The sequence below is a fragment of the Oncorhynchus tshawytscha genome, linkage group LG08 (assembly GCF_018296145.1).
Source record: "Oncorhynchus tshawytscha isolate Ot180627B linkage group LG08, Otsh_v2.0, whole genome shotgun sequence".
NCBI lineage: Eukaryota > Metazoa > Chordata > Actinopteri > Salmoniformes > Salmonidae > Oncorhynchus > Oncorhynchus tshawytscha.
Window position 1 is genome coordinate 90324850 of NC_056436.1, and position 25627 is coordinate 90350476.

General features: G+C 45.2%; 1 protein-coding gene across 1 annotated transcript in view; it reads left to right on the forward strand.

The window, feature by feature from the left end:
• Positions 1-835: 835 nt before the first annotated feature.
• hdx (highly divergent homeobox) overlaps positions 836-25627 on the forward strand; it is a 33922-nt gene continuing 9130 nt past the window's right edge. The window contains 9 exon segments of the mRNA XM_042326193.1: positions 836-987; positions 6028-6647; positions 8657-8803; positions 15027-15758; positions 15760-16230; positions 18563-18616; positions 18725-18871; positions 22912-23110; positions 23185-23264. Of these exon segments, the coding sequence (XP_042182127.1) occupies positions 6579-6647; positions 8657-8803; positions 15027-15758; positions 15760-16230; positions 18563-18616; positions 18725-18871; positions 22912-23110; positions 23185-23264 (1899 nt within the window). The 5' untranslated portion in view covers positions 836-987; positions 6028-6578.

Below are 25627 nucleotides of genomic sequence, written 5' to 3' on the forward strand. Positions count from 1 at the left end.
ATCCGAACTCATCTCTCGGCATGTCTAGCCTATCAGACCAATCCGAACTCATCTCTCGGCATGTCTAGCCTATCAGACCAATCCGAACTTATCTCTCGGCATGTCTAGCCTATCAGACCAATCCGAATTTATCTCTCGGCATGTCTAGCCTATCAGACCAATCCGAACTCATCTCTCGGCATCTCTAGCCTATCAGACCAATCTGAACTCATCTCTTGACATGTCTAGCCCATCCATTATCTCAGCCAATCATGGCTAGCGGGAAGGTTCCTGTCTTTTCCCTTTTGGCAAACCATCTAGCCATGTAATTTAGCAATTGTATTTGGATTTACAGATGGCATATAAGTTTGTTATGAAGGCACATGAAAGTTCAAATGTTCCAGAAGGCATTTCTGTCAATCAAGTATGTTACGTTCAAATGCCTCCTGTGAAGTAGTGACGTGTGACATACGCCTAGTTTCCTGAAACAAGTCTAATTTCAGAGTTTTTTTTTATTGTCCCCAGCACAAGGTGCACCTGTGTAATTATCATGCTCTTTAAATCAGCTTCTTGATATGCCACACATGTCAAGTGGATGGATTATTTTGGCAAATCCCTGTTAGTGAGATTTGCTCACTAACAGGGATGTAAACAAATTTGGTTAAAAAAAAGATAAATATGCTTTTTTGTGGGTATGGAACACTTCTGGAATCTTTTATTTCAGTTAATGAAATATGGGATCAACACTTTGCATGTTGCATTTATATTTTTGTTCGGTATAAATGTTTTCTCTCTCCTCCCCACAGAGTCATCGCTGGGCGGGACATCACTGGGTTGAATGTCACAGCCCTGATTTCGAGATCTAATTGGCTCCTGTCTGCGTATACGTCACGATCATGATTAGAATTGATGATCGGACGTTCTGATTTCATTGTCTGGCTAAAAGGGGACTGCTGAAGAAATCTGATGAATTCGAGCAGTCGTTTGATTTGACGACAAAAAAAACAGGTACATTCCAAAATGACTTCACACTTCGCTGCCGGATTTCGACGAGTTCCGGCTTCAGTTCGCTGTAGGCAGGGGGGTCAGAGACCGTGTTAGGACGGGATTTAAAGGAAAAGTTTATCCAGTGGCCTGGCTATGGCTGCCACGGCCTGTCTTGCTCGTATGGCGTGTTCTCCGCGTTATTGTTGTGTTGCTTTCAGCGGGTTGCTGACTGTCTGTAAACTAGCTGTCGGAAAGTTAGATCATTCCGCTTCCTGTGTTGGAATCTTATTTCTGCCTCTCTCTCTGTCTCTGCCCTTGTGGCTGAATGGGTGGATGTGCGTTTTATACATCAATTCGCTTTGCAATGTTTTTCCCAATGTTTTCCATTCAGTGGCCATGCGCAGTGAGCTTTGCCAAAATGCTGAAACAGGAGGGTGAGGATGGGAAAGCCACTAGCCCCGCTGCTGTTGGGTTAGAAGAGACTGTCTGGCTGGCTAATTTGCATCATCATCAAAACAAATAGCTTTTCAACAACGCGTCTAGACTATTTTCCTCTATAACTTTGGTACTGCTTAGCTAGCTAACTAGTAGCTAGATATATTTGGGATGCTGACACTTAGCTAGCATTAGCTTGTGTTGATTGAGGTGGGCTAACGTTAGCTATAGCTAGCTACTGACTTGATAACTTGCTAGATTGCTAGTTAGCAATATTTGCGCTGAGTTACTGCAATCTCCCAAGTTATAATGCATAACAGTAGTTACGTGGCTCCACATAATCGATACGCTGTATTGGTAATGGATGCCAGACACAAGGAAGGATTGAACGGGTCTCATTCAGCCAGCTAGCTCTGATCCAGGTCCCATTCAAATAGCTAGCTCTGATCCAGGTCCCACTCAGCCAGCTAGCTCTGATCCAGGTCCCATTCAAATAGCTAGCTCTGATCCAGGTCCCATTCAAATAGCTAGCTCTGATCCAGGTCCCACTCAGCCAGCTAGCTCTGATCCAGGTCCCACTCAGCCAGCTAGCTCTGATCCAGGTCCCATTCAAATAGCTAGCTCTGATCCAGGTCCCATTCAAATAGCTAGCTCTGATCCAGGTCCCATTCAAATAGCTAGCTCTGATCCAGGTCCCACTCAGCCAGCTAGCTCTGATCCAGGTCCCACTAGCTCAATCCAGGTCCCATTCAAATAGCTAGCTCTGATCCAGGTCCCACTCAGCCAGCTAGCTCTGATCCAGGTCCCACTCAGCCAACTAGCTCTGATCCAGGTCCCACTCAGCCAGCTAGCTCTGATCCAGGTCCCACTCAGCCAACTAGCTCTGATCCAGGTCCCACTCAGCCAGCTAGCTCTGATCCAGGTCCCACTCAGCCAGCTAGCTCTGATCCAGGTCCCATTCAAATAGCTAGCTCTGATCCAGGTCCCATTCAAATAGCTAGCTCTGATCCAGGTCCCATTCAAATAGCTAGCTCTGATCCAGGTCCCACTCAGCCAGCTAGCTCTGATCCAGGTCCCATTCAAATAGCTAGCTCTGATCCAGGTCCCACTCAGCCAGCTAGCTCATCCAGGTCCCACTCGCCAACTAGCTCTGATCCAGGTCCCACTCAGCCAGCTAGCTCTGATCCAGGTCCCACTCAGCCAACTAGCTCTGATCCAGGTCCCACTCAGCCAGCTAGCTCTGATCCAGGTCCCACTCAGCCAGCTAGCTCTGATCCAGGTCCCATTCAAATAGCTAGCTCTGATCCAGGTCCCATTCAAATAGCTAGCTCTGATCCAGGTCCCATTCAAATAGCTAGCTCTGATCCAGGTCCCACTCAGCCAGCTAGCTCTGATCCAGGTCCCATTCAAATAGCTAGCTCTGATCCAGGTCCCACTCAGCCAGCTAGCTCTGATCCAGGTCCCACTCAACTAGCTCTGATCCAGGTCCCACTCAGCCAGCTAGCTCTGATCCAGGTCCCACTCAGCCAACTAGCTCTGATCCAGGTCCCACTCAGCCAGCTAGCTCTGATCCAGGTCCCACTCAGCCAGCTAGCTCTGATCCAGGTCCCACTCAGCCAGCTAGCTCTGATCCAGGTCCCACTCAGCCAACTAGCTCTGATCCAGGTCCCACTCAGCCAGCTAGCTCTGATCCAGGTCCCACTCAGCCAGCTAGCTCTGATCCAGGTCCCACTCAGCCAGCTAGCTCTGATCCAGGTCCCACTCAGCCAGCTAGCTCTGATCCAGGTCCTATTCACATAGCTAGCTCTGATACACGTCCCACTCAGCCAGCTAGCTCTGATCCATGTCCCATTCAAATAGCTAGCTCGGATCCAGGTCCCACTCAGCCAGCTAGCTCTGATCCTGGTCCCACTCAACCAGCTAGCTCTGATCCAGGTCCCACTCAGCCAGTTAGCTCTGATCCAGGTTCCACTCAGCCAGCTAGCTCTGATCCAGGTCCCACTCAGCCAGTTAGCTCTGATCCAGGTACCACTCAGCCAACTCCTGATCCAGGTCCCACTCAGCCAGCTAGCTCTGATCCAGGTCCCACTCAGCCAGCTAGCTCTGATCCAGGTCCACTCAGCCAGCTAGCTCTGATCCAGGGCCTATTCACATAGCTAGCTCTGATCCAGGTCCCACTCAGCCAGCTAGCTCTGATCCATGTCCATTCACTCAGCCAGCTAGCTCTGATCCAGGTCCCACTCAGCCATCTAGCTCTTGTCCAGGTCCCATTCAAATAGCTAGCTCTGATCCAGGTTCCACTCAGCTAGCTAGCTCTTATCCAGGTCCAGCTCAGCCAGCTAGCTCTGATCCAGGGCCTATTCACATAGCTAGCTCTGATCCAGGTTCCACTCAGCTAGCTAGCTCTTATCCAGGTCCCACTCAGCCAGCTAGCTCTGATCCATGTCCCATTCAAATAGCTAGCTCTGATCCAGGTTCCACTCAGCTAGCTAGCTCATCCAGGTCAGCCAGCCAGCTAGCTCTGATCCAGGTCCCACTCAGCCAGCTAGCTCTGATCCAGGTCCCACTCAGCCAGCTACCTCTGATCCAGGTCCCACTCAGCCAGCTAGCTCTGATCCAGGTCCCACTCAGCCAGCTAGCTCTGATCCAGGTCCCACTCAGCCAGCTAGCTCTGATCCAGGTCCCACTCAGCCAGCTAGCTCTGATCCAAGTCCCACTCAGCCAACTAGCTCTGATCCAGGTCCCACTCAGCCAGCTAGCTCTGATCCAGGTCCAATTCACTCAGCCAGCTAACTCTGATCCAGGTCCACTCAGCCAGCTAGCTCTGATCCAGGTCCCACTCAGCCAGCTAGCTCTGATCCAGGTCCCATTCAGCCAGCTAGCTCTGATCCAGGTCCTACTCAGCCAACTAGCTCTGATCCAGGTCCCACTCAGCCAGCTAGCTCTGATCTAGGTCCCATTCAGCCAGCTAGCTCTGATCCAGGTCCCACTCAGCCAGCTAGCTCTGATCCAGGTCTCACTCAGCCAGCTAGCTCTGATCCAGGTCCCACTCAGCCAGTTAGCTCTGATCCAGGTCCCACTCAACCAGCTAGCTCTGATCCAGGTCCCACTCAGCCAGCTAGCTTTGATCCAGGTCCCATTTACATAGCTAGCTCTGATCCAGGTCCCATTCAGCCAGCTAGCTCTTATCCAGGTCCTACTCAGCCAACTAGCTCTGATCCAGGTCCCACTCAGCCAGCTAGCTCTGATCTAGGTCCCATTCAGCCAGCTAGCTCTGATCCAGGTCCCACTCAGCCAGTTAGCTCTGATCCAGGTCTCACTCAGCCAGCTAGCTCTGATCCAGGTCCCACTCAGCCAGTTAGCTCTGATCCAGGTCCCACTCAGCCAGCTAGCTCTGAACCAGGTCCCACTCAGCCAGCTAGCTCTGATCCAGGTCCCATTCACATAGCTAGCTCTGATCCAGGTCCCACTCCGTTAGCTCTGATCCAGAGCCCAGTCAATTTGCTAGTTCTGCTCTACTACTATGGTTTTATAATCTGAGTGTTTGAAATGTCCACAGTTGTTACCTGTTCAACTTCATGTCATGTGACCAGGTGAGCTCATGTGACAGCTCTCTTCCAGTCTATTAAAACCATAGATTTTAAATGTCTTTATTCTTTTGGAACTTTTGTGAGTGTAATGTTTACTGTACATGTTTTGTTTATCTATTTCACTTGCTTTGGCAATGTAAACATATGTTTCCCATGCCAATAAAAGCCCTTAGTTTGAAATTTAATTGATAGAGCTCACAAATGCCCAAAAGCCAGTTTTGCATGCGTGCCTTTGAGGACTTCCACCATTTTTAAGTAGTCAACTGGGTGGGACTTCCTATCGGTTAAGGAAGGATCACATAATTCCATTTAGGTCATCAGTAGGGATCAGCCAATGAATTATAGTGGTGAGCAAACATTGCATAACTGCAGGTAAATCGCCAACCTTGGCTTTATACCTATTCAAACAACATACTCTAGGTGACAGTATGCACCCTTTCAGTTATATTTCTGTTCTAATCTCCACCCGGCACAGCCAGAAGAGGACTGGTCACCCCTCATAGCCTGGTTCTTCTCTAGGTTTATTATCTCCACCCGGCACAGCCAGAAGAGGACTGGCCACCCCACAGCCTGGTTCCTCTCTACGTTTCTTCCTAGGTTTTGGCCTTTCTATGTAGTTTTTCCTAGCCACCGTGCTTCTACACCTGCATTGCTTGCTGTTTGGGGTTTTAGGCTGCGTTTCTGAAAAGCACTTTGAGATATCAGCTGATGTAAGAAGGGCTTTATAAATAGATTTGATTTGTTTACCAACTCATAGACGTAGTAGAAGCAGAAAATGTACCACTTCAAAATGGAGATGGCCTTAATGGTGCTGCCCATGCCCACACAGACGCCATAATGGGACAGATGAAAGAGGAGTCCTCTATCATTCTCTATGTTTAAAACACACCACCATAGAAGAAGTGTGATGTTATAAAAATATGACAACTATAAATATAAACATATAAAGCAGTCTAAGATGGAAAAGCTGAAATGTTCTGATTAATAAAGTTTCCATTGATTCCACTCTAACTGATGACACTTTCTTGTCTTGCAGAACCTCAGGGAGACAAAGACGCCGGAACCATGTCACAGCCTCTGCACCCTGCAGCCCAGGAGACTGAGCTAGCATGACCAGTACTGCAGCCAGACCACCATAACCCCCAGACAGACGGACGCACAGAGGTATCTGCTGTCTGGCCCTGCTGTCTAGACCTCACCCCGGTCTGGCCCTGCTGCCTAGACCTCACCCCGGTCTGGCCCTGCTGCCTAGACCTCACCCCGGCCTGGCCCTGCTGCCCAGACTTCACCCCGGCCTGGCCCTGCTGCCTAGACCTCACCCCGGCCCGGCCCTGCTGCCTATACCTCACCCCCCGGCCCGGCCCTGCTGCCTAGACCTCACCCCGGCCCGGCCCTGCTGCCTAGACCTCACCCCGGCCCGGCCCTGCTGCCTAGAATTCACCCCGGCCCGGCCCTGCTGCCTAGACCTCACCCCGGCCCGGCCCTGCTGCCTAGACCACACCCCGGCCCGGCTGCCTAGACCACACCCCGGTCTGGCCCGGCTGCCTAGACCACACCCCGGTCTGGCCCTGCTCGTGGTTCTGCTGTATGGCTGATCTGCCCCCCTGCAGTAGCAGCAGTATGGAGGAATGGCAGGAGAAACGAGGCCTGCAGACGGTAAGTAGAGAAACCACTACCAGACCACCTGGACAATGAGCCTTTATATTCTATTATAAACTGGGTGGTTCAAGCCCTGAATGCTGAAAGCAGTGGTATATCAGACCGTATGTAGGACAAAACATTTATTTTTACTGCTCTAATTACGTCGGTAACCAGTTTATAAGCAATAAGGCACCTCGGGGGTTGGTGATTTATGGCCAACGGGTGTATCCAGGCACTCCGCGTTGCCTAATTTATCTATTATATACTGTTTGGATACATACAGACTGTGGCCAGAGAAACCAGACCAGCTGGACTATGAGTTAGCCTTTATATTCTAATATACACTACCATTCAATAGGTTGGGGACACTTAGAAATGTCCTTGTTTTTGAAAGAAAGTTAGTTTTTTTGTCCATTTAAAATAACATCAAGTTGATCAGAAATACAGTGTAGACATTGTTAATGTTGTAAATGACTATTGTAGCTGGAAATGGCAGATTTTTTGTTTTCTGTGGAATATCTACATAGATGTACAGAGGCCCATGATCAGCAACCATCACTCCTGTGTTCCAATGGCATGTTGTGTTAGCTAATCCAAGTTTATCATTTTGAAAGTATAATTGATCATTGACCTTTTGCAATTATGTTAGCACAGCTGAAAACTGTTGTTCTGATTAAAGAAGACTAGTTGAGAATCAGGAGTATCGGCGTTTGTAGGTTCAATTACAGGCTCAAAATGGCCAGAAACAAAGAACTTTCTTCTGAAACTCATCAGTCTATACTTTTCTGAGAAATGAGTGTTATTCCATGTGAGAAATTGCCAAGAAACTGAAGATCTCGTACAACACTGTGTACTACTCCCTTCACAGAACAGAGCAAACTGGCCCTAACCAGAATAGAAAGAGGAGTGGGAGGCCCCGGTGCACAACTGAGCAAGAGGACAAGTACATTAGAGTGTCTAGTCTGAGAAACAGATGCCTCACAAGTCCTCAACTGGCAGCTTCATTAAATAGTACCCACAAAACACCATGCTGGCCTTCTAGGCAGAGTTCCTCTGTCCAGTGTCTGTTCTTTTTTCCATCTGAATCTTTTTATTGGCCAGTCTGAGATATGGCCTTTTCTTTGCACTGTATTTCTTATCAATTTAATGTTATTTTAATGGACCAAAAATGAGCTTTTCTTTCAAAAACAAGGACATTTCTAAGTGACCCCAAACCTTTGAAGGGTAGTGTATCATATACTGTTTGGATACATACAGACAGTGGCTAGAGAAACCAGACCAGCTGGTGGACTATGAGTTAGCCTTTATATTCTAATATACCTATTATATACACACTGAGTGTACAAAACTGCTCCTTCCATGAGACCCGAAAAGATGAAAGCTATGATCCTTTTTGATGTCACTTGTATTTTCACTTATATCGGTGTAGATGAAGGGGAGGAGACGGGTTAAAGAAGGACTTTTAAGTCTTGAGACATGGGCTGTCACATTCACAGGGTGAATGAACAAGACAAAATATTTAAGTGCCTTTCAATGGGGTATGGTAGTAGGTGCCAGGCGCACCGGTTTGTGTCAAGAACTGCAATGTTGCTGGGTTTTTCACGCTAAACAGTTTCCCGTGTGTATCAAGAATGGTGCACCACCCAAAGGCCATCCAGCCAACTTGACACAACTATGGATAGGATTGTAATCAACATGGGCCAGCATCCCTGTGGAATGCTTTCGACACCTTGTAGAGTCCAACCCCAGATGAATTGAGGCTGTTCTGAGGTCAAACGGTGTGCTTCTCAATCTTACGAAGGTGTTCTATGTCTCAAGGCTTAAAAATCATTATTTAACCTGTCTCTTCTCCTACACTGATTTTAAGTGGGTTTAAGAAGTGACATCAATAAGGGATCATAGCTTTCACCTGGTCAGTCAATGTCAATGTTTTGTCCACTGTGAATTTAGGTCTACATAGTGAACTCAATGTTGTCTGTTGTTTTTATTGGATAGTTTATTGACCAATGCCATGTCTCCGTCAGATGAACCTGCGGTCTGTGTTCACATTGGAGCAGCAGCGAGTCCTGGAGAGCTACTATGACAACGGGATGACCAATCAGAGCAAGAGCTGCTTCCAGCTGATCCTTCAGTGTGCTCAGGAGACCAAGCTGGACTTCAGTGTGGTGCGGGTATGTAGGGACATAGAAAATCTCAAAATGTTTTGCTACTTTGAGACCACTTTTTTTCTGTTTTCTCTGCATTGTGGATTTTCTAAGGCCCTAGGTACAATCTATTCTCTATATCTATACATTCAGCATGATGCCAGTACGATCTATGACCTCTATCTATACACGCCTATTATTATTTATCCATCAGCTGTTATCCTGTAATGCAGGGTATTTATCTATCAGCTGTTATCCCCTAATGCAGGGTATTTATCCATCAGCTGTTATCCTCTAATGCAGGGTATTTATCCATCAGCTGTTATCCTCTAACGCAGGGTATTTATCTATCAGCTGTTATCCTCTAGTGCAGGTTTCCCACACCTTTTTCGGCCCACAACCCAATTTTGATATCTGAAAAATGAACAATGTAAAACATTTTTTACAGCCAATTGGACTATTGCAGTCAATAGAAAAACATTCAGTAACCCACGAGCTGAGACACATAGTTAACACTACTACTACTACAGCATCACCCAGGTCAGACAGACAGACACATAGTTAACACTACTACTACTACAGCATCACCCAGGTCAGACAGACAGACACATAGTTAACACTACTACTACTACAGCATCACCCAGGTCAGACAGACAGACACATAGTTAACACTACTACTACTACAGCATCACCCAGGTCAGACAGACAGACACATAGTTAACACTACTACTACTACAGCATCACCCAGGTCAGACAGACAGACACATAGTTAACACTACTACTACTACAGCATCACCCAGGTCAGACAGACAGACACATAGTTAACACTACTACTACTACAGCATCACCCAGGTCAGACAGACAGACACATAGTTAACACTACTACTACTACAGCATCACCCAGGTCAGACAGACAGACACATAGTTAACACTACTACAACTAACATCAAATCCAACTTTTTTTGTCACATGCGCTGAATACATCAGGTGTAGACCTTACCGTGAAATGCCTACTTAGCCCTTAACTAACAATGCAGTTCTAGAAATAGTTAAGAAAATATTTACCAAATAATAAAAAGTAACACAATAAAATAACAATAATGAGGCTATAACCAGGGGGTACAGAGATAATGTGCAGGGGTACAGGTAATTCAAGGTCATTTGTTCATGTAGGTAGGGGTAAAGTGACTATGCATAGATACTAAACAGCGAGTAGCAGCAGTGTAAAAACAAATTGGGGGGGTCTGGAGACAGATCCATTCATCACATAGTTAACACTACTGAATATTGACTGATTTTCATCAAGCTGTCTGCTCAAGAGGAAGCTTCTCCTTGTAACCAGTGCCTGTCATCTGGTTCAGGTTATTAATCAACCTACCAGGGTGTTTACAAACACTACAGGAACAACATCATCCACATTGATCACATTTTTACTAATAGTGTAGCACTTTGTTCTAAAGCTGTATCCATACCCATTGGATGCAGTGATCACAATATAGTGGCTATATGCAGGAAAGCCAAAGTTCCAACAGCTGGGCCTAAAATAGTGTATTAGAGATCATACAAAAGATTTTGCTGTGACTCTTATGTGGATGATGTTTAAAATATTTGTTTCTCTGATGTGATTAATGAGGAGCTGACTGACTTAATTACTGCAAATTGAGAAGTTATGTGACTAAACTCAATAAAAAGAAGAAGAAACTGTATTATGACGCCAAGATCAATGATATAAATAATGATGGAGTTCTTTAAATGAAATTATGGACAGAAAGACAAATTCATCCAATCAGGTGGCTTATTCATCACAAAACCATTTTAATTTGCCAGTTATTTTAATGATTACTTCATTGGCAAACTTAGGCAGGAAATGCCAACAACGAACTGTGAGCAATTGTATTCATGCATTTAAAAACAAATAATGAAAGAAAAGCAGGTCACGTTTGAATTTTGTAAAGTTAGTGTGGGAGAGGTGGAAAAATTGTTATTGATCAATAATGACAAACCTCCTGGCATTGTCAATTTAGATGGAAAGCTACTGAGGATGGTAGCTGACTCTATAGCCACTCCTATCTGTCATATTTTTAATCTGAGCCTAGAGGAAAGTATTTGTCCTCAGGCCTTTAGGGAAGCCAAAGTAATTCCGCTGCCCAAGAGTGGTAAAGCAGCCTTTACTGGTTCTAACAGCAGACCTTTAAGCTTGCTGCCAGCTCTTAGCAAACTGATGGAATTTTTTGGGGACCAAATACAATGCTATTTCTCTGTAAACAAATGAACAACAGACTTTCAGCATGCTTATAGAGAAGGTGACTCAACATGTACTGCACTGACACAAATGACTGATGATTGGTTGAAAGAAATTGATAATAAGACGATTGTGGGAGCGGTACTGTTAGATTTCAGTGTAGCGTTTTGATATTATTGACCAGAACCTGTTGTTGAAAAAAAACATATGTCTTATGGCTTTTCAATCTCAGCTCTAAATCCACGATATGGCAATCTATCTAGTAGAACTCAGGGTTTTCATCAATGGAAGCTGCTCTAATGTCAAACATGTAAAGTGTGGTGTACCGCAGGGCAGCTTTCTAGGCCCTCTACTCTTTTCTATTTTTACCAATGACCTGCCACTGGCATTAAACAAAGCATGTATGCTGATTATTCAACCATATACACATCAGCAACCACAGCTAATGAAGTCACTGAAACCCTTAACAAAGAGTTCCAGTCTGTTTTGGAATGGGTGGCCAGTAATAAACTGGTCCTGAACATCTCTAAAACTAAGAGCATTGTATTTGGTACAAATAATTCCCTAAGTTCTAGACCTCAGCTGAATCTGGTAATGAATGGTGTGGCTGTTGAATGAATTGAGGATACTAAATTACTTGACGTTACCTTAGATTGTAAACTGTCATGGTCAAAATATATAGATTCAATGGTTGTAAAGATGGGGAGAGGTCTGTCCATAATAAAGAGATGCTCTGCTTTTCTTTTTTGACACCACACTCCAAAAAGCAAGTTCTGCAGGCTCTAGTTTTGTCTAGTCTTGATTATTGTCCAGTCGTGTGGTCCAGTGCTGCAAGGAAACACCTAGTTAAGCTGCAGCTGGCCCAGAACAGAGCGTAACGTTCTGCTCTTCATTGTAATCAGAGGGCTGATATAAATACTATGCTGCCAGTCTCTCTTGGCTAAGAGTTGAGGAGAGACTGACTGCATCACTTCTTCTTTTGATAAGAAACATTAACGTGTTGAAGATAACGATACCTACATGTACATACTACCTCAATAAGCCTGACTAGCAGGTGTCTGTATATAGCCTTGCTACTCTTTTTTCAAATGTATTTTTACTGCTGTTTTATTTCTTTACTTACCTACACACACACACCTTTTTTCCCCGCACCATTGGTTAGAGCCTGTAAGTAAGCATTTCACTGTAAGGTTGAATTTGGGGCACGTGACCAATAAACTTTGATTTGATCCCAACTTGTTTGCATAGTCAACTTACACACAGCTTTGACACACACACACTTACCCCACCAGACATGTCACCAGGGGTCTTTTCACAGTCCCCAAATCCAGAACAAATTCAACAAAGCATACAGTATTATATAAAACCCTTTATTGCATGGAACTTCCTTCCGTCTCATATTGCTCAAATAAACAGCAAACCTGGTTTCAAAAAGCAGATAAAGCAACACCTCACGGCACAACGCCTCTCCCCCATTTGACCTAGATAGTTTGTGTGTATGTAGTGATGTGTCGGCTACGTGTGCCTTTTTAAAATGAATGTAGTTCTGTCCTTGAGCTGTTCTTGTCTATTAATGTATTATGTCATGTTTTGTGTGGACCCCAGGAAGAGAAGCTGCTCCTTTTGCAACAGCTAATGGGGATCCTAATAAAATACCAACAGCCAATGGGGATCCTAATAAAATACCAACAGCCAATGGGGATCCTAATAAAATACCAACAGCTAATGGGGATCCTAATAAAATACCAACAGCTAATGGGGATCCTAATAAAATACCAACAGCTAATGGGGATCCTAATAAAATACCAACAGCTAATGGTGATCCTAATAAAATACCAACAGCTAATGGGGATCCTAATAAAATACCAACAGCTAATGGGGATCCTAATAAAATACCAACAGCTAATGGGGATCCTAATAAAATACCAACAGCTAATGGGGATCCTAATAAAATACCAACAGCCAATGGGGATCCTAATAAAATACCAACAGCCAATGGGGATCCTAATAAAATACCAACAGCTAATGGGGATCCTAATAAAATACCAACAGCCAATGGGGATCCTAATAAAATACCAACAGCTAATGGGGATCCTAATAAAATACCAACAGCCAATGGGGATCCTAATAAAATACCAACAGCCAATGGGGATCCTAATAAAATACCAACAGCCAATGGGGATCCTAATAAAATACCAACAGCCAATGGGGATCCTAATAAAATACCAACAGCTAATGGGGATCCTAATAAAATACCAACAGCCAATGGGGATCCTAATAAAATACCAACAGCCAATGGGGATCCTAATAAAATACCAATAAAATACCAGCAGCTAATGGGGATCCTAATAAAATACCAACAGCTAATGGGGATCCTAATAAAATACCAACAGCCAATGGGGATCCTAATAAAATACCAACAGCCAATGGGGATCCTAATAAAATACCAACAGCTAATGGGGATCCTAATAAAATACCAACAGCCAATGGGGATCCTAATAAAATACCAACAGCTAATGGGGATCCTAATAAAATACCAACAGCAATGGGGATCCTAATAAAATACCAACAGCCAATGGGGATCCTAATAAAATACCAACAGCCAATGGGGATCCTAATAAAATACCAACAGCCAATGGGGATCCTAATAAAATACCAACAGCTAATGGGGATCCTAATAAAATACCAACAGCCAATGGGGATCCTAATAAAATACCAACAGCCAATGGGGATCCTAATAAAATACCAACAGCTAATGGGGATCCTAATAAAATACCAACAGCCAATGGGGATCCTAATAAAATACCAACAGCCAATGGGGATCCTAATAAAATACCAACAGCTAATGGGGATCCTAATAAAATACCAACAGCTAATGGGGATCCTAATAAAATACCAACAGCCAATGGGGATCCTAATAAAATACCAACAGCCAATGGGGATCCTAATAAAATACCAACAGCCAATGGGGATCCTAATAAAATACCAACAGCTAATGGGGATCCTAATAAAATACCAACAGCCAATGGGGATCCTAATAAAATACCAACAGCCAATGGGGATCCTAATAAAATACCAACAGCCAATGGGGATCCTAATAAAATACCAACAGCTAATGGGGATCCTAATAAAATACCAACAGCTAATGGGGATCCTAATAAAATACCAACAGCCAATGGGGATCCTAATAAAATACCAACAGCCAATGGGGATCCTAATAAAATACCAACAGCCAATGGGGATCCTAATAAAATACCAACAGCTAATGGGGATCCTAATAAAATACCAACAGCTAATGGGGATCCTAATAAAATACCAACAGCCAATGGGGATCCTAATAAAATACCAACAGCCAATGGGGATCCTAATAAAATACCAAATAACTTTCCTCAAGTGAAATATATTTTCACGTGACGTTCCTTCTACCCAGATGAATCATTAAAACATTAAGTACCCAATGGGCACACACGTCAATTCAATGTCTAATCCACGTTGGTTCAACCTTATTTAGTTGAAATGACATGGAAACAATGTTGATTCAACCAGTGTGTGGCCAGTGGGTAGATGGGCTGAGTGGGCAGAGAACATGCCAACCATTTACCCTCACTCAGTCTGGTGAGAGACACATAGTTAACAAAACTACCACTACTATTACTACTACAACAACATCACCCAATTCTGGAGCGAGACAGACAGACACATAGTTAACACTACTAATACTACTACAATAACATCACCCAGTTATGGAGAGCGACACATAGTTAACAAAACTACTACTAATACTACTACTGTTACTACTGCTACTAATACTACTACTACTACTGCTACTACTACTACCATAGTACTACTGTTACTACTGCTGCTGCTGCTGCTGCTACTACTACTACTACTACTATAGTACTACTACTTCTACTAGACTACTATTACTACCATGTGTCTGTCTGTCTCTCCAGACCTGGGTGATGTTGTAGCAGTGGTAGTGTTAACTATGTGTCTGTCTCTCTCCAGACCTGGGTGGGGAACAAGAGACGGAAGCTGGCCTCGAGGAATGACCAGAATGCGGGCGTATCCCACTCCTTATCGAATCACAGCATGGTTGGGGGAGCTCTGTCCAATCACGGCGTGGCTGGGGTAGCTCTGTCCAATCACACACTAGCAGGCGGGGCTTTAGTCGCGGGCGCCATGCTGACAGCAGAGATGGCGGCGGCTCGGAACATCCAGAGAGGCTCCTCCCATCTCCTCCCTTCCTCCTCCTCCTCTTCTTCTTCCTCTCCGCTTAGCTCTGTCAACAACAACAATGATGTCATCTTGACTGGGATTTACTCTCTAGGCTCCGCCTCTAGTTCCCGGCCCACTGTTAAGCCCCTCCCTTCTGACTCTGAGCTGCCTGCACATGTCCATCAAACTCTGCTTAACCAATCACAGCACAGGAGTAACAGTTCTGTCTCCTCCCCTCTCCAGCTCCACTCCAGATTGGGTACCTTGTCACTTCCTCACTATAAAACCCCCTCCCTCTCCTCTTCCCCCTCCTTCTCCTCACCCCCCTCCTCCTCACCCCCCGGCCCCCCCATAAACAGCATGTCCAAGAGGGTGGGTTTCCCCACAAGTGGGGCCAGGTCCGGGGGGGCAGCAGGAGTGGCCGCGGTAGGAGGGGGGGTACCTCGGAGCTGGGCTAGACAGTATGGTTCTCTCCAGTCTGGCCCCTGGCCCTCTCCCTCCCAGCCCCAGACCAGGCCTCAATCCAACCACCAGACTCTCCCACCTCATCCCCCAGGCCCCGTCCCTCCCCCCTCCTCACCCCATCCCTCCCCCTTCAGACCACTCCCCCCGCATTCATCAGGTCTTCAGCCTATCAGAGAGGGGGGAAGGGGAGGGATTAGGACAAGGACAGCCTTCTGATAGGAGCAGGCTGGAGAAACACAGACAGACTCCCCACCCCTCGGACACTATTGGTTGCCTCTCTATCGCCATGGAGACGGGTGATGAAGAGGATGAGTGGCGGAGGGAGGAAGAGTTATCCAACATGGCAGCCACGGCCCATGGGGACCTCCAGAGAGGCCAGGGGGTGAGGGACAGCCCCAGCAGGGGAGAGGGATCTGGGGAGAGAGTCCTCACATCCCCCTCACTGGTCCTCAGCAGCTCCAGGCCTGGTCCATATCCTCGGGACAGCTACCCAGTTACTACAACACTACAGACCTCCCCTAGTATACAGGTAGGGATTACTGTTACTACTACTACTACTACCCAGTTACTACAACACTACAGACCTCCCCTAGTATACAGGTAGGGGTTACTGTTACTACTACTACTACTACCCAGTTACTACAACACTACAGACCTCCCCTAGTATACAGTTAGGGGTTATTGTTACTACTACTACTACTACCCAGTTACTACAACACTACAGACCTCCCCTAGTATACAGTTAGGGGTTACTGTTACTACTACTACTACTGCTACCTCTACTACTACCCAGTTACTACAACACTACAGACCTCCCCTAGTATACACGTAGGGGTTACTGTTACTATTACTACTACTACCCAGTTACTACAACACTACAGACCTCCCCTAGTATACAGGTAGGGGTTACTGTTACTATTACTACTACTACCCAGTTACTACAACACTACAGACCTCCCCTAGTATACAGGTAGGGGTTACTGTTACTACTACTACTACTACTACTACTACTACTACCCAGTTACTACAACACTACAGACCTCCCCTAGTATACAGGTAGGGGTTACTGTTACTGTTACTACTACTACCCAGTTACTACAACACTACAGACCTCCCCTAGTATACAGGTAGGGGTTACTGTTACTGTTACTACTACTACTTCTACCCAGTTACTACAACACTACATACCTCCCCTAGTATACAGGTAGGGGTTACTGTTACTACTACTACTACTACTACTACCCAGTTACTACAACACTACAGACCTCCCCTAGTATACAGGTAGTGGTTACTGTTACTACTACTACTACTACTACCCAGTTACTACAACACTACAGACCTCCCCTAGTATACAGTTAGGGGTTACTGTTACTACTACTACTACTACTACTACCCAGTTACTACAACACTACAGACCTCCCCTAGTATACAGGTAGGGGTTACTGTTACTACTACTACTACTACCCAGTTACTACAACACTACAGACCTCCCCTAGTATACAGTTAGGGGTTACTGTTACTACTACTACTACTGCTACCTCTACTGCTACCCAGTTACTACAACACTACAGACCTCCCCTAGTATACAGGTAGGGGTTACTGTTACTACTACTACTACTACTACTACTACTACTACTACTACTACACAGTTACTACAACACTACAGACCTCCCCTAGTATACAGGTAGGGGTTACTGTTACTATTACTACTACTACTTCTACCCAGTTACTACAACACTACAGACCTCCCCTAGTATACAGGTAGGGGTTACTGTTACTATTACTACTACTACCCAGTTACTACAACACTACAGACCTCCCTAGTATACAGGTAGGGGTTACTGTTACTACTACTACTACTACCCAGTTACTACAACACTACAGACCTCCCCTAGTATACAGGTAGGGGTTACTGTTACTCCTACTACTACTACCCAGTTACTACAACACTACATACCTCCCCTAGTATACAGGTAGGGGTTACTGTTACTACTACTACTACTACCCAGTTACTACAACACTACAGACCTCCCCTAGTATACAGTTAGGGGTTACTGTTACTACTACTACTACTACTACTACTACTACTACTACCCAGTTACTACAACACTACAGACCTCCCCTAGTATACAGGTAGGGGTTACTGTTACTATTACTACTACTACCCAGTTACTACAACACTACAGACCTCCCCTAGTATACAGGTAGGGGTTACTGTTACTACTACTACTACTACCCAGTTACTACAACACTACAGACCTCCCCTAGTATACAGGTAGGGGTTACTGTTACTCCTACTACTACTACCCAGTTACTACAACACTACATACCTCCCCTAGTATACAGGTAGGGGTTACTGTTACTACTACTACTACTGCTACCTCTACTACTACTACTACACAGTTACTACAACACTACATACCTCCCCTAGTATACAGGTAGGGGTTACTGTTACTACTACTACTACTACCCAGTTACTACAACACTACACACATCCCCTAGTATACAGGTAGGGGTTACTGTTACTACTACTACTGCTACCCAGTTACTACAACCCTACAGATCTCACCTATTGCATAACCCAGCATACAGGTAAGGGATAGGAATCATTTTAAACTGAAAGTTTACTACTGTTCTGTACATGCAGTCCTCTCCTGTTATCTGTCTAGGTTCCAGTCAGCCTTTCCATTGCTCATCAGTAACTCTCCTCCTCTCCTCCTTTTATACTTCTTGTTGCCTCTCCTCCTCTTTCCTCCTCTCTTCTCCTCTTTCCACCTCTTTCCTCTTCTCGTCTCCTCCCATCTACTCCTCTTTCCTCTTTTCGTCTCCTCTATCCTCCTCTCGTCTCCTCCCCTGTCTAGGTTCCAGTCAGTCCCTCTGCTCCGTGGCTCATCAGTAACTCCAGGAAGAGAACTGTAAGTCTTCATCTAGCAGTCTTTAGGAGATTAGAGCACTGTCACCATCAGACCATCTATACTGTTCCATAATCGTTCATGTGTCTATAATGTATAGTGTGTGTGTAGCTACAGGACAGGACCCAGTTCAGTGATGTGGACCTGGGCCAGTTGAAGCGGTACTGGGACCGAGGGATGACCAGTCTGGGTTCTGTCTGCAGAGAGAAGATCAACGCAGCAGCCAATCAGCTCAACGTAGACACTGAGATAGTCAAGGTAGCAACCAATCAGAGGCTTCCTCTCAGCTGTATCAGGCAATCACACACTCCCTTTGAGTGTTGTACAGTATTAACATTAGTTGTGTTTGATTGACAGATGTGGATCTTCACCGTATATTATATTTTGTGATGTTTTTGATTTAGAGGCGAAAGAAACGCACGCCTATTTAGGCGAGGTGCTGGCTAGAGGAGTGGAACACTTAAAAAATAAAGGAGAGCCGCACACTCTAGGAGATCAGATGCAAAAATATTTATGTCCAATGTTTCGACAGACGGTGGTGACCTCGACAATTTATTGTTAAAACGAAAGGCTGCCTGGATCTTTAACTTAAAGACCCTTGCTCCCTTCGGTCTCAACGTAGACTTTGATCTGAAGCCATTCTTGTGATTATTGTGATTTTGCTTTTCTAAATGTCTGTCTGCTTATGCAGCCAAATGGATCTATGATCGTACACAATCCATTTGTTTTTTTGTATGCTATTTTAATATTTAATATATGAGAATAAACCAATGATATCAGGCCACACCCGGCCATGATTACAGACACCTGTGTGTCCTTTGACACGATATAATGAGTCACCCCACAGTGTTTGTCATTATACCCTGATGAAGACAGCTCGTCTGTTATTAACCAATGATATCAGGCCATGTGATTAACCAATGATATCAGGCCACACCATGATTACAGACACCTGTGTGTCCTTTGACACGATATAATGAGTCACCCCACAGTGTTTGTCATTGTACCCTGATGATGCGTTGGACCTACAGTGGGGAGTTTACATACACTGAGGTTGGAGTCATTAAAACTCGTTTTTCAACCACTCCACACATTTCTTGTTAACAAACTATAGTTTTGGCAAGTCGGTAAGGACATCTACTTTGTGCATGACACATAAGTTTTACTAAAATTGTTTACAGACAGATTATTTCAGTTATAATTCACTGTATCACAATTCCAGTGGGTCAGAAGTTTACATACACTAAGTTGGCTGTGCCTTTAAACAGTTTGGAAAATTACAGAAAATGTCATGGCTTTAGAAGCTTCTGATAGGCTAATTGACATAATTTGAGTCAATTGGAGGTGTACCTGTGGATGTATTTCAAGGCCTACCTTCAAACTCAGTGCCTCTTTGCTTGACATCATGGGAAAATCCAAAGAAATCAGCCAAGACCTCAGAATAAAAATTGTAGACCTCCACACATCTGGTTCATCCTTGGGAGCAATCCACACGCCTGAAGGTACCACGTTCGTACGCAAGTATAAACATCATGGGACCACACAACCGTCATACCGCTCAGGAAAGAGACGCGTTCTGTCTCCTAGAGATGAACGTACTTTGGTGTGAAAAGTGCAAATCAATTCCAGAACAACAGCAAAAGACCTTGCGAAGATGCTGGAGGAAACAGGTACAAAAGTATCTATATCCACAGTAAAATGAGTCCTATATCGACATAACCTGAAAGGCTGCTCAGAAATGAAGAAGCCACTGCTCCAAAACCGCCATAAAAAAGCCAGACTACGGTCAACAACTGCACATGGGGACAAAGATCATACTTTTTGGAGAAATGTCCTCTGGTCTGATGAAACAAAAATAGAACTGTTTGGCCATAATAACCATCGTTATGTTTGGAGGTAAAATGGGGAGGCTTGCAAGCCGAAGAACACCATCCCAACCGTGGGGGCAGCACGGGGGGGCAGCATGATGTTGTGGGGGTGCTTTGCTGCAGGAGGGACTGGTGCACTTCAAAATAAATGACATCATGAGGAAATATAATTTTTGTGGATATATTGAAGCAACATCTCAAGTCATCAGTCAGGAAGTTAAAGCTTGGTCTCAAAACGGGTCTTCCAAATGGACAATGACCCCAATCATACTTCCAAAGTTGTGGCAAAATGGCTTAAGGACAAGTCAATGTATTGGAGTGGCCATCACAAAGCCCTGACCTCAATCCTATAGAACATTTTTGGGAAGAACTGAAAAAGTGTGTGTGAGCATGGAGGCTTACAAACCTGACTCAGTTACACCAGCTCTATCAGGAGGAATGGGCCAAAATTCACCCAACTTATTGTGGGAAGCTTGTGGAAGGCTACCCGAAACGTTTGACCCAAGTCAAACAATTTAAAGGCAATGCTACCAAATACTAATTGCGTGTACAGTCCTGGTCAAACGTTTTAAGAATGACACATTAATTTCCACAAAGTTTGCTGCTTCAGTGTCTTTAAATGTTTGTCAGATGTTACTATGGAATACTGAAGTATTATTACAAGCATTTCATAAGTGTCAAAGGCTTTTATTGACAGTTACATGAAGTTGATGCAAAGAGTCAATATTTGCAGTGTTGACCCTTCTTTTTCAAGACCTCTGCAAAACGCCCTGGCATGCTGTCAATTAACTTCCGGGCCACATCCTGACTGATGGCAGCCCATTCTTGCATAATCAATGCTTGGAGTTTGTCAGAATTTGTTGGTTTTCGTTTGTCCATCCACCTCTTGAGGATTGACCACGAGTTCTCAATGGGATTAAGGTCTAGGGAGTTTCCTGGCCATGGACTCAAAATATCGATGTTATGTTCCCCGAGCCACTTAGTTATCACTTTTGCCTTATGGCAAGGTGCTCCATCGTGCTGGAAAAGGCATTGTTTGTCACCAAACTGTTCCTGGATGGTTGGGAGAAGTTGCTCTCGGGGGATGTGTTGGTACCATTCGTTATTCATGGCTGTGTTCTTAGGCAAAATTGTGAGTGAGCCCACTCCCTTGGCTGATAAGCAACCCCACACCTGAATGGTCTCAGGATGCTTTACTGTTGGCATGACACAGGACTGATGGTAGCGCTCACCTTGTCTTCTCCGACAAGCTTTTTTCCGGATGCCCCAAACAATCGGAAAGGGGATTCATCAGAGAAACTTTATCCCAGTCCTCAGCATTCCAATCCCTGTACCTTTTGCAGAATATCAGTCTGTCCCTGATGTTTTCCTGGAGAGAAGTGGCTTCTTTGCTGCCCTTCTTGACACCAGGCCATCCTCCAAAAGTCTTCGCCTCACTGTGCATGCAGATGCACTCCCACCTGCCTGCTGCCATTCCTGAGCAAGCTCTGTACTGGTGGTGCCCCGATCCCACAGCTGAATCAAATTTAGGAGACTGTCCTGGCGCTTGCTGGACTTTCTTGGGCACCCTGAAGCCTTCTTCACAACAATTGAACCGCTCTCCTTGAAGTTCTTGATGATCCGATAAATTGTTGATTTAGTTGCAATCTTACTGGCAGCAATATCCTTGCCTGTGAAGCACTTTTTGTGCAAAGCAATGATGACGGCACGTGTTTCCTTGCAGGTAACCATGGTTGACAGAGGAAGAACAATGATTCCGAGCACCACCCTCCTTTTGAAGCTTCCAGTCTGTTATTCGAACTCAATCAGCATGACGGAGTGATCTCTACCCTTGTCCTCGTCAGCACTCACACCTGTGTTAACGAGAGAATCACTGACATGATGTTAGCTGGTCCTTTTGTGGCAGGGCTGAAATGTAGTGGAAACATTTTGGGGGGATTCAGTTCATTTGCATGGCAAAGAGGGACTTTGCAATTAATTGCAATTCATCTGATCACTCTTCATAACATTCTGGAGTATATGCAAATTGCCATCATTCAAACTGAGGCAGCAGACCTTGTGAAAATTAATATTTGTGTCATTCTCAAAACTTTTGTATGTTAACTTCTGACCCACTGGGAATGTGATGAATGTAATAAAAGCTGAAATAAATCATCCTCTCTACTATTATTCTGACATTTCACATTCTTTAAATAAAGTGGTGATCTAACTGACCTAAGACAGGGAATTTTTACTAAGATTAAATGTCAGGAATTGTGAAAAACTGACTTTAAATGTATTTATGTAAACTTCCGACTTCAACTGTAAATATTTTTGCATCTGAGCTCCTAGAGTGTGTGGCTGTCCTTAATTTTTTTAAGTGATGTATTTGTTTGACAGACGTGGATCTTAACAGTATATTATATGTTGGGCTATGTGTTTGTTTGACAGACGTGGATCGGGAACCGGAGGAGGAAGTACCGTCTGATGGGCATCGAGATCCCGTCCCCTAAATGTGGGCCGGCCGTGTTCCTGACATCACAGGAAGGGGAGGAGTCTCCCTCTGCGCTGAGTTCCGATGGGGAGGGGCTTGGAACACCAGAGTTGGGAGACAACCTAAACGATGGAGCGTCCTTCTGTCTGTCCGAGGGTGAGGCTCACACACACACACACACACAACCACCCCCAGTAGCAGTGTCCAGTGTAACAGTGTTGTTGTTTTAGATGGGACCAGTGATTCGTACCAGAGAGAAGAAGAGAATGGAGTAGAGGACAGCAGCAGCGCTCCCATGGCTCACGACGTGGTACTGCAGTATACACTAGTACACTACACTGTTATTACACTAGAGGGACACTGTTATGACACTAGAGGCACAAGAGAGACCCTGTTATGACACTAGAGACCCTGTTATGACACTAGACACTAGAGAGACCCTGTTATGACACTAGAGACCCTGTTATGACACTAGAGACCCTGTTATGACACTAGAAAGACCCTGTTATGCCACTAGAGAAACTAGAGAGACCCTGTTATGATACTAGAGACTATAGAGACCCTGTTAAGACACTAGAGACACTAGAAAGACCCTGTTATGACACCAGAGAGACCCTGTCAAATCAAATCAAATTTTATTTGTCACATACACATGGTTAGCAGATGTTAATGCGAGTGTAGCGAAATGCTTGTGCTTCTAGTTCTGACAATGCAGTAATAACCAACAAGTAATCTAACTAACAATTCCAAAACTACTGTCTTATACACAGTGTAAGGGGATAAAGGATATGTACATAAGGATATATGAATGAGTGATGGTACAGAGCAGCATAGGCAAGATACAGTAGATGGTATCGAGTACAGTATATACATATGAGATGAGTATGTAAACAAAGTGGCATAGTTAAAGTGGCTAGTGATACATGTATTACATAAGGATGCAGTCGATGATATAGAGTACAGTATATACGTATGCATATGAGATGAATAATGTAGGGTAAGTAACATTATATAAGGTAGCATTGTTTAAAGTGGCTAGTGACATATTTACATCATTTCCCATCAATTCCCATTATTATAGTGGCTGGAGTTGAGTCAGTGTTAGTGTCAGTGTGTTGGCAGTAGCCACTCAATGTTAGTGGTGGCTGTTTAACAGTCTGATGGCCTTGAGATAGAAGCTGTTTTTCAGTCTCTCGGTCCCAGCTTTGATGCACCTGTACTGACCTCGCCTTCTGGATGGCAGCGGGGTGAACAGGCAGTGGCTCGGGTGGTTGATGTCCTTGATGATCTTTATGGCCTTCCTGTAACATTGGGTGGTGTAGGTGTCCTGGAGGGCAGGTAGTTTGCCCCCGGTGATGCGTTGTGCAGACCTCACTACCCTCTGGAGAGCCTTACGGTTGAGGGCGGAGCAGTTGCCGTACCAGGCGGTGATACAGCCCGCCAGGATGCTCTTGTGAGTGCTTTTGGTGACAAGCCGAATTTCTTCAGCCTCCTGAGGTTGAAGAGGCACTGCTGCGCCTTCTTCACGATGCTGTCTGTGTGAGTGGACCAATTCAGTTTGTCTGTGATGTGTATGCCGAGGAACTTAAAACTTGCTACCCTCTCCACTACTACAGGAGAGGGCTCAGAACGCACCCTTGTGGGGCCCCAGTGTTGAGGATCAGCGGGGAGAAGATGTTGTTACCTACCCTCACCACCTGGGGGCGGCCCGTCAGGAAGTCCAGTACCCAGTTGCACAGGGCGGGGTCGAGACCCAGGGTCTCGAGCTTGATGACGAGCTTGGAGGGTACTATGGTGTTGAATGCCGAGCTGTAGTTGATGAACAGCATTCTCACATAGGTAATCCTCTTGTCCAGATGGGTTAGGGCAGTGTGCAGTGTGGTTGAGATTGCATCGTCTGTGGACCTATTTGGGCGGTAAGCAAATTGGAGTGGGTCTAGGGTGTCAGGTAGGGTGGAGGTGATATGGTCCTTGACTAGTCTCTCAAAGCACTTCATGATGACGGAAGTGAGTGCTACGGGGCGGTAGTCGTTTAGCTCAGTTACCTTAGCTTTCTTGGGAACAGGAACAATGGTGGCCCTCTTGAAGCATGTGGGAACAGCAGACTGGTATAGGGATTGATTGAATATGTCCGTAAACACACCGGCCAGCTGGTCTGCGCATGCTCTGAGGGCGCGGCTGGGGATGCCGTCTGGGCCTGCAGCCTTGCGAGGGTTAACACGTTTAAATGTCTTACTCACCTCGGCTGCAGTGAAGGAGAGACCGCATGTTTTCGTTGCAGGCCGTGTCAGTGGCACTGTATTGTTCTCAAAGCGGGCAAAAAAGTTATTTAGTCTGCCTGGGAGCAAGACATCCTGGTCCGTGACTGGGCTGGATTTCTTCCTGTAGTCCGTGATTGACTGTAGACCCTGCCACATGCCTCTTGTGTATGAGCCATTGAATTGAGATTCTACTTTGTCTCTATACTGACGCTTAGCTTGTTTGATAGCCTTGCGGAGGGAATAGCTGCACTGTTTGTATTCAGTCATGTTACCAGACACCTTGCCCTGATTAAAAGCAGTGGTTCGCGCTTTCAGTTTCACGCGAATGCTGCCATCAATCCACGGTTTCTGGTTAGGGAATGTTTTAATCGTTGCTATGGGAACGACATCTTCAACGCACGTTCTAATGAAC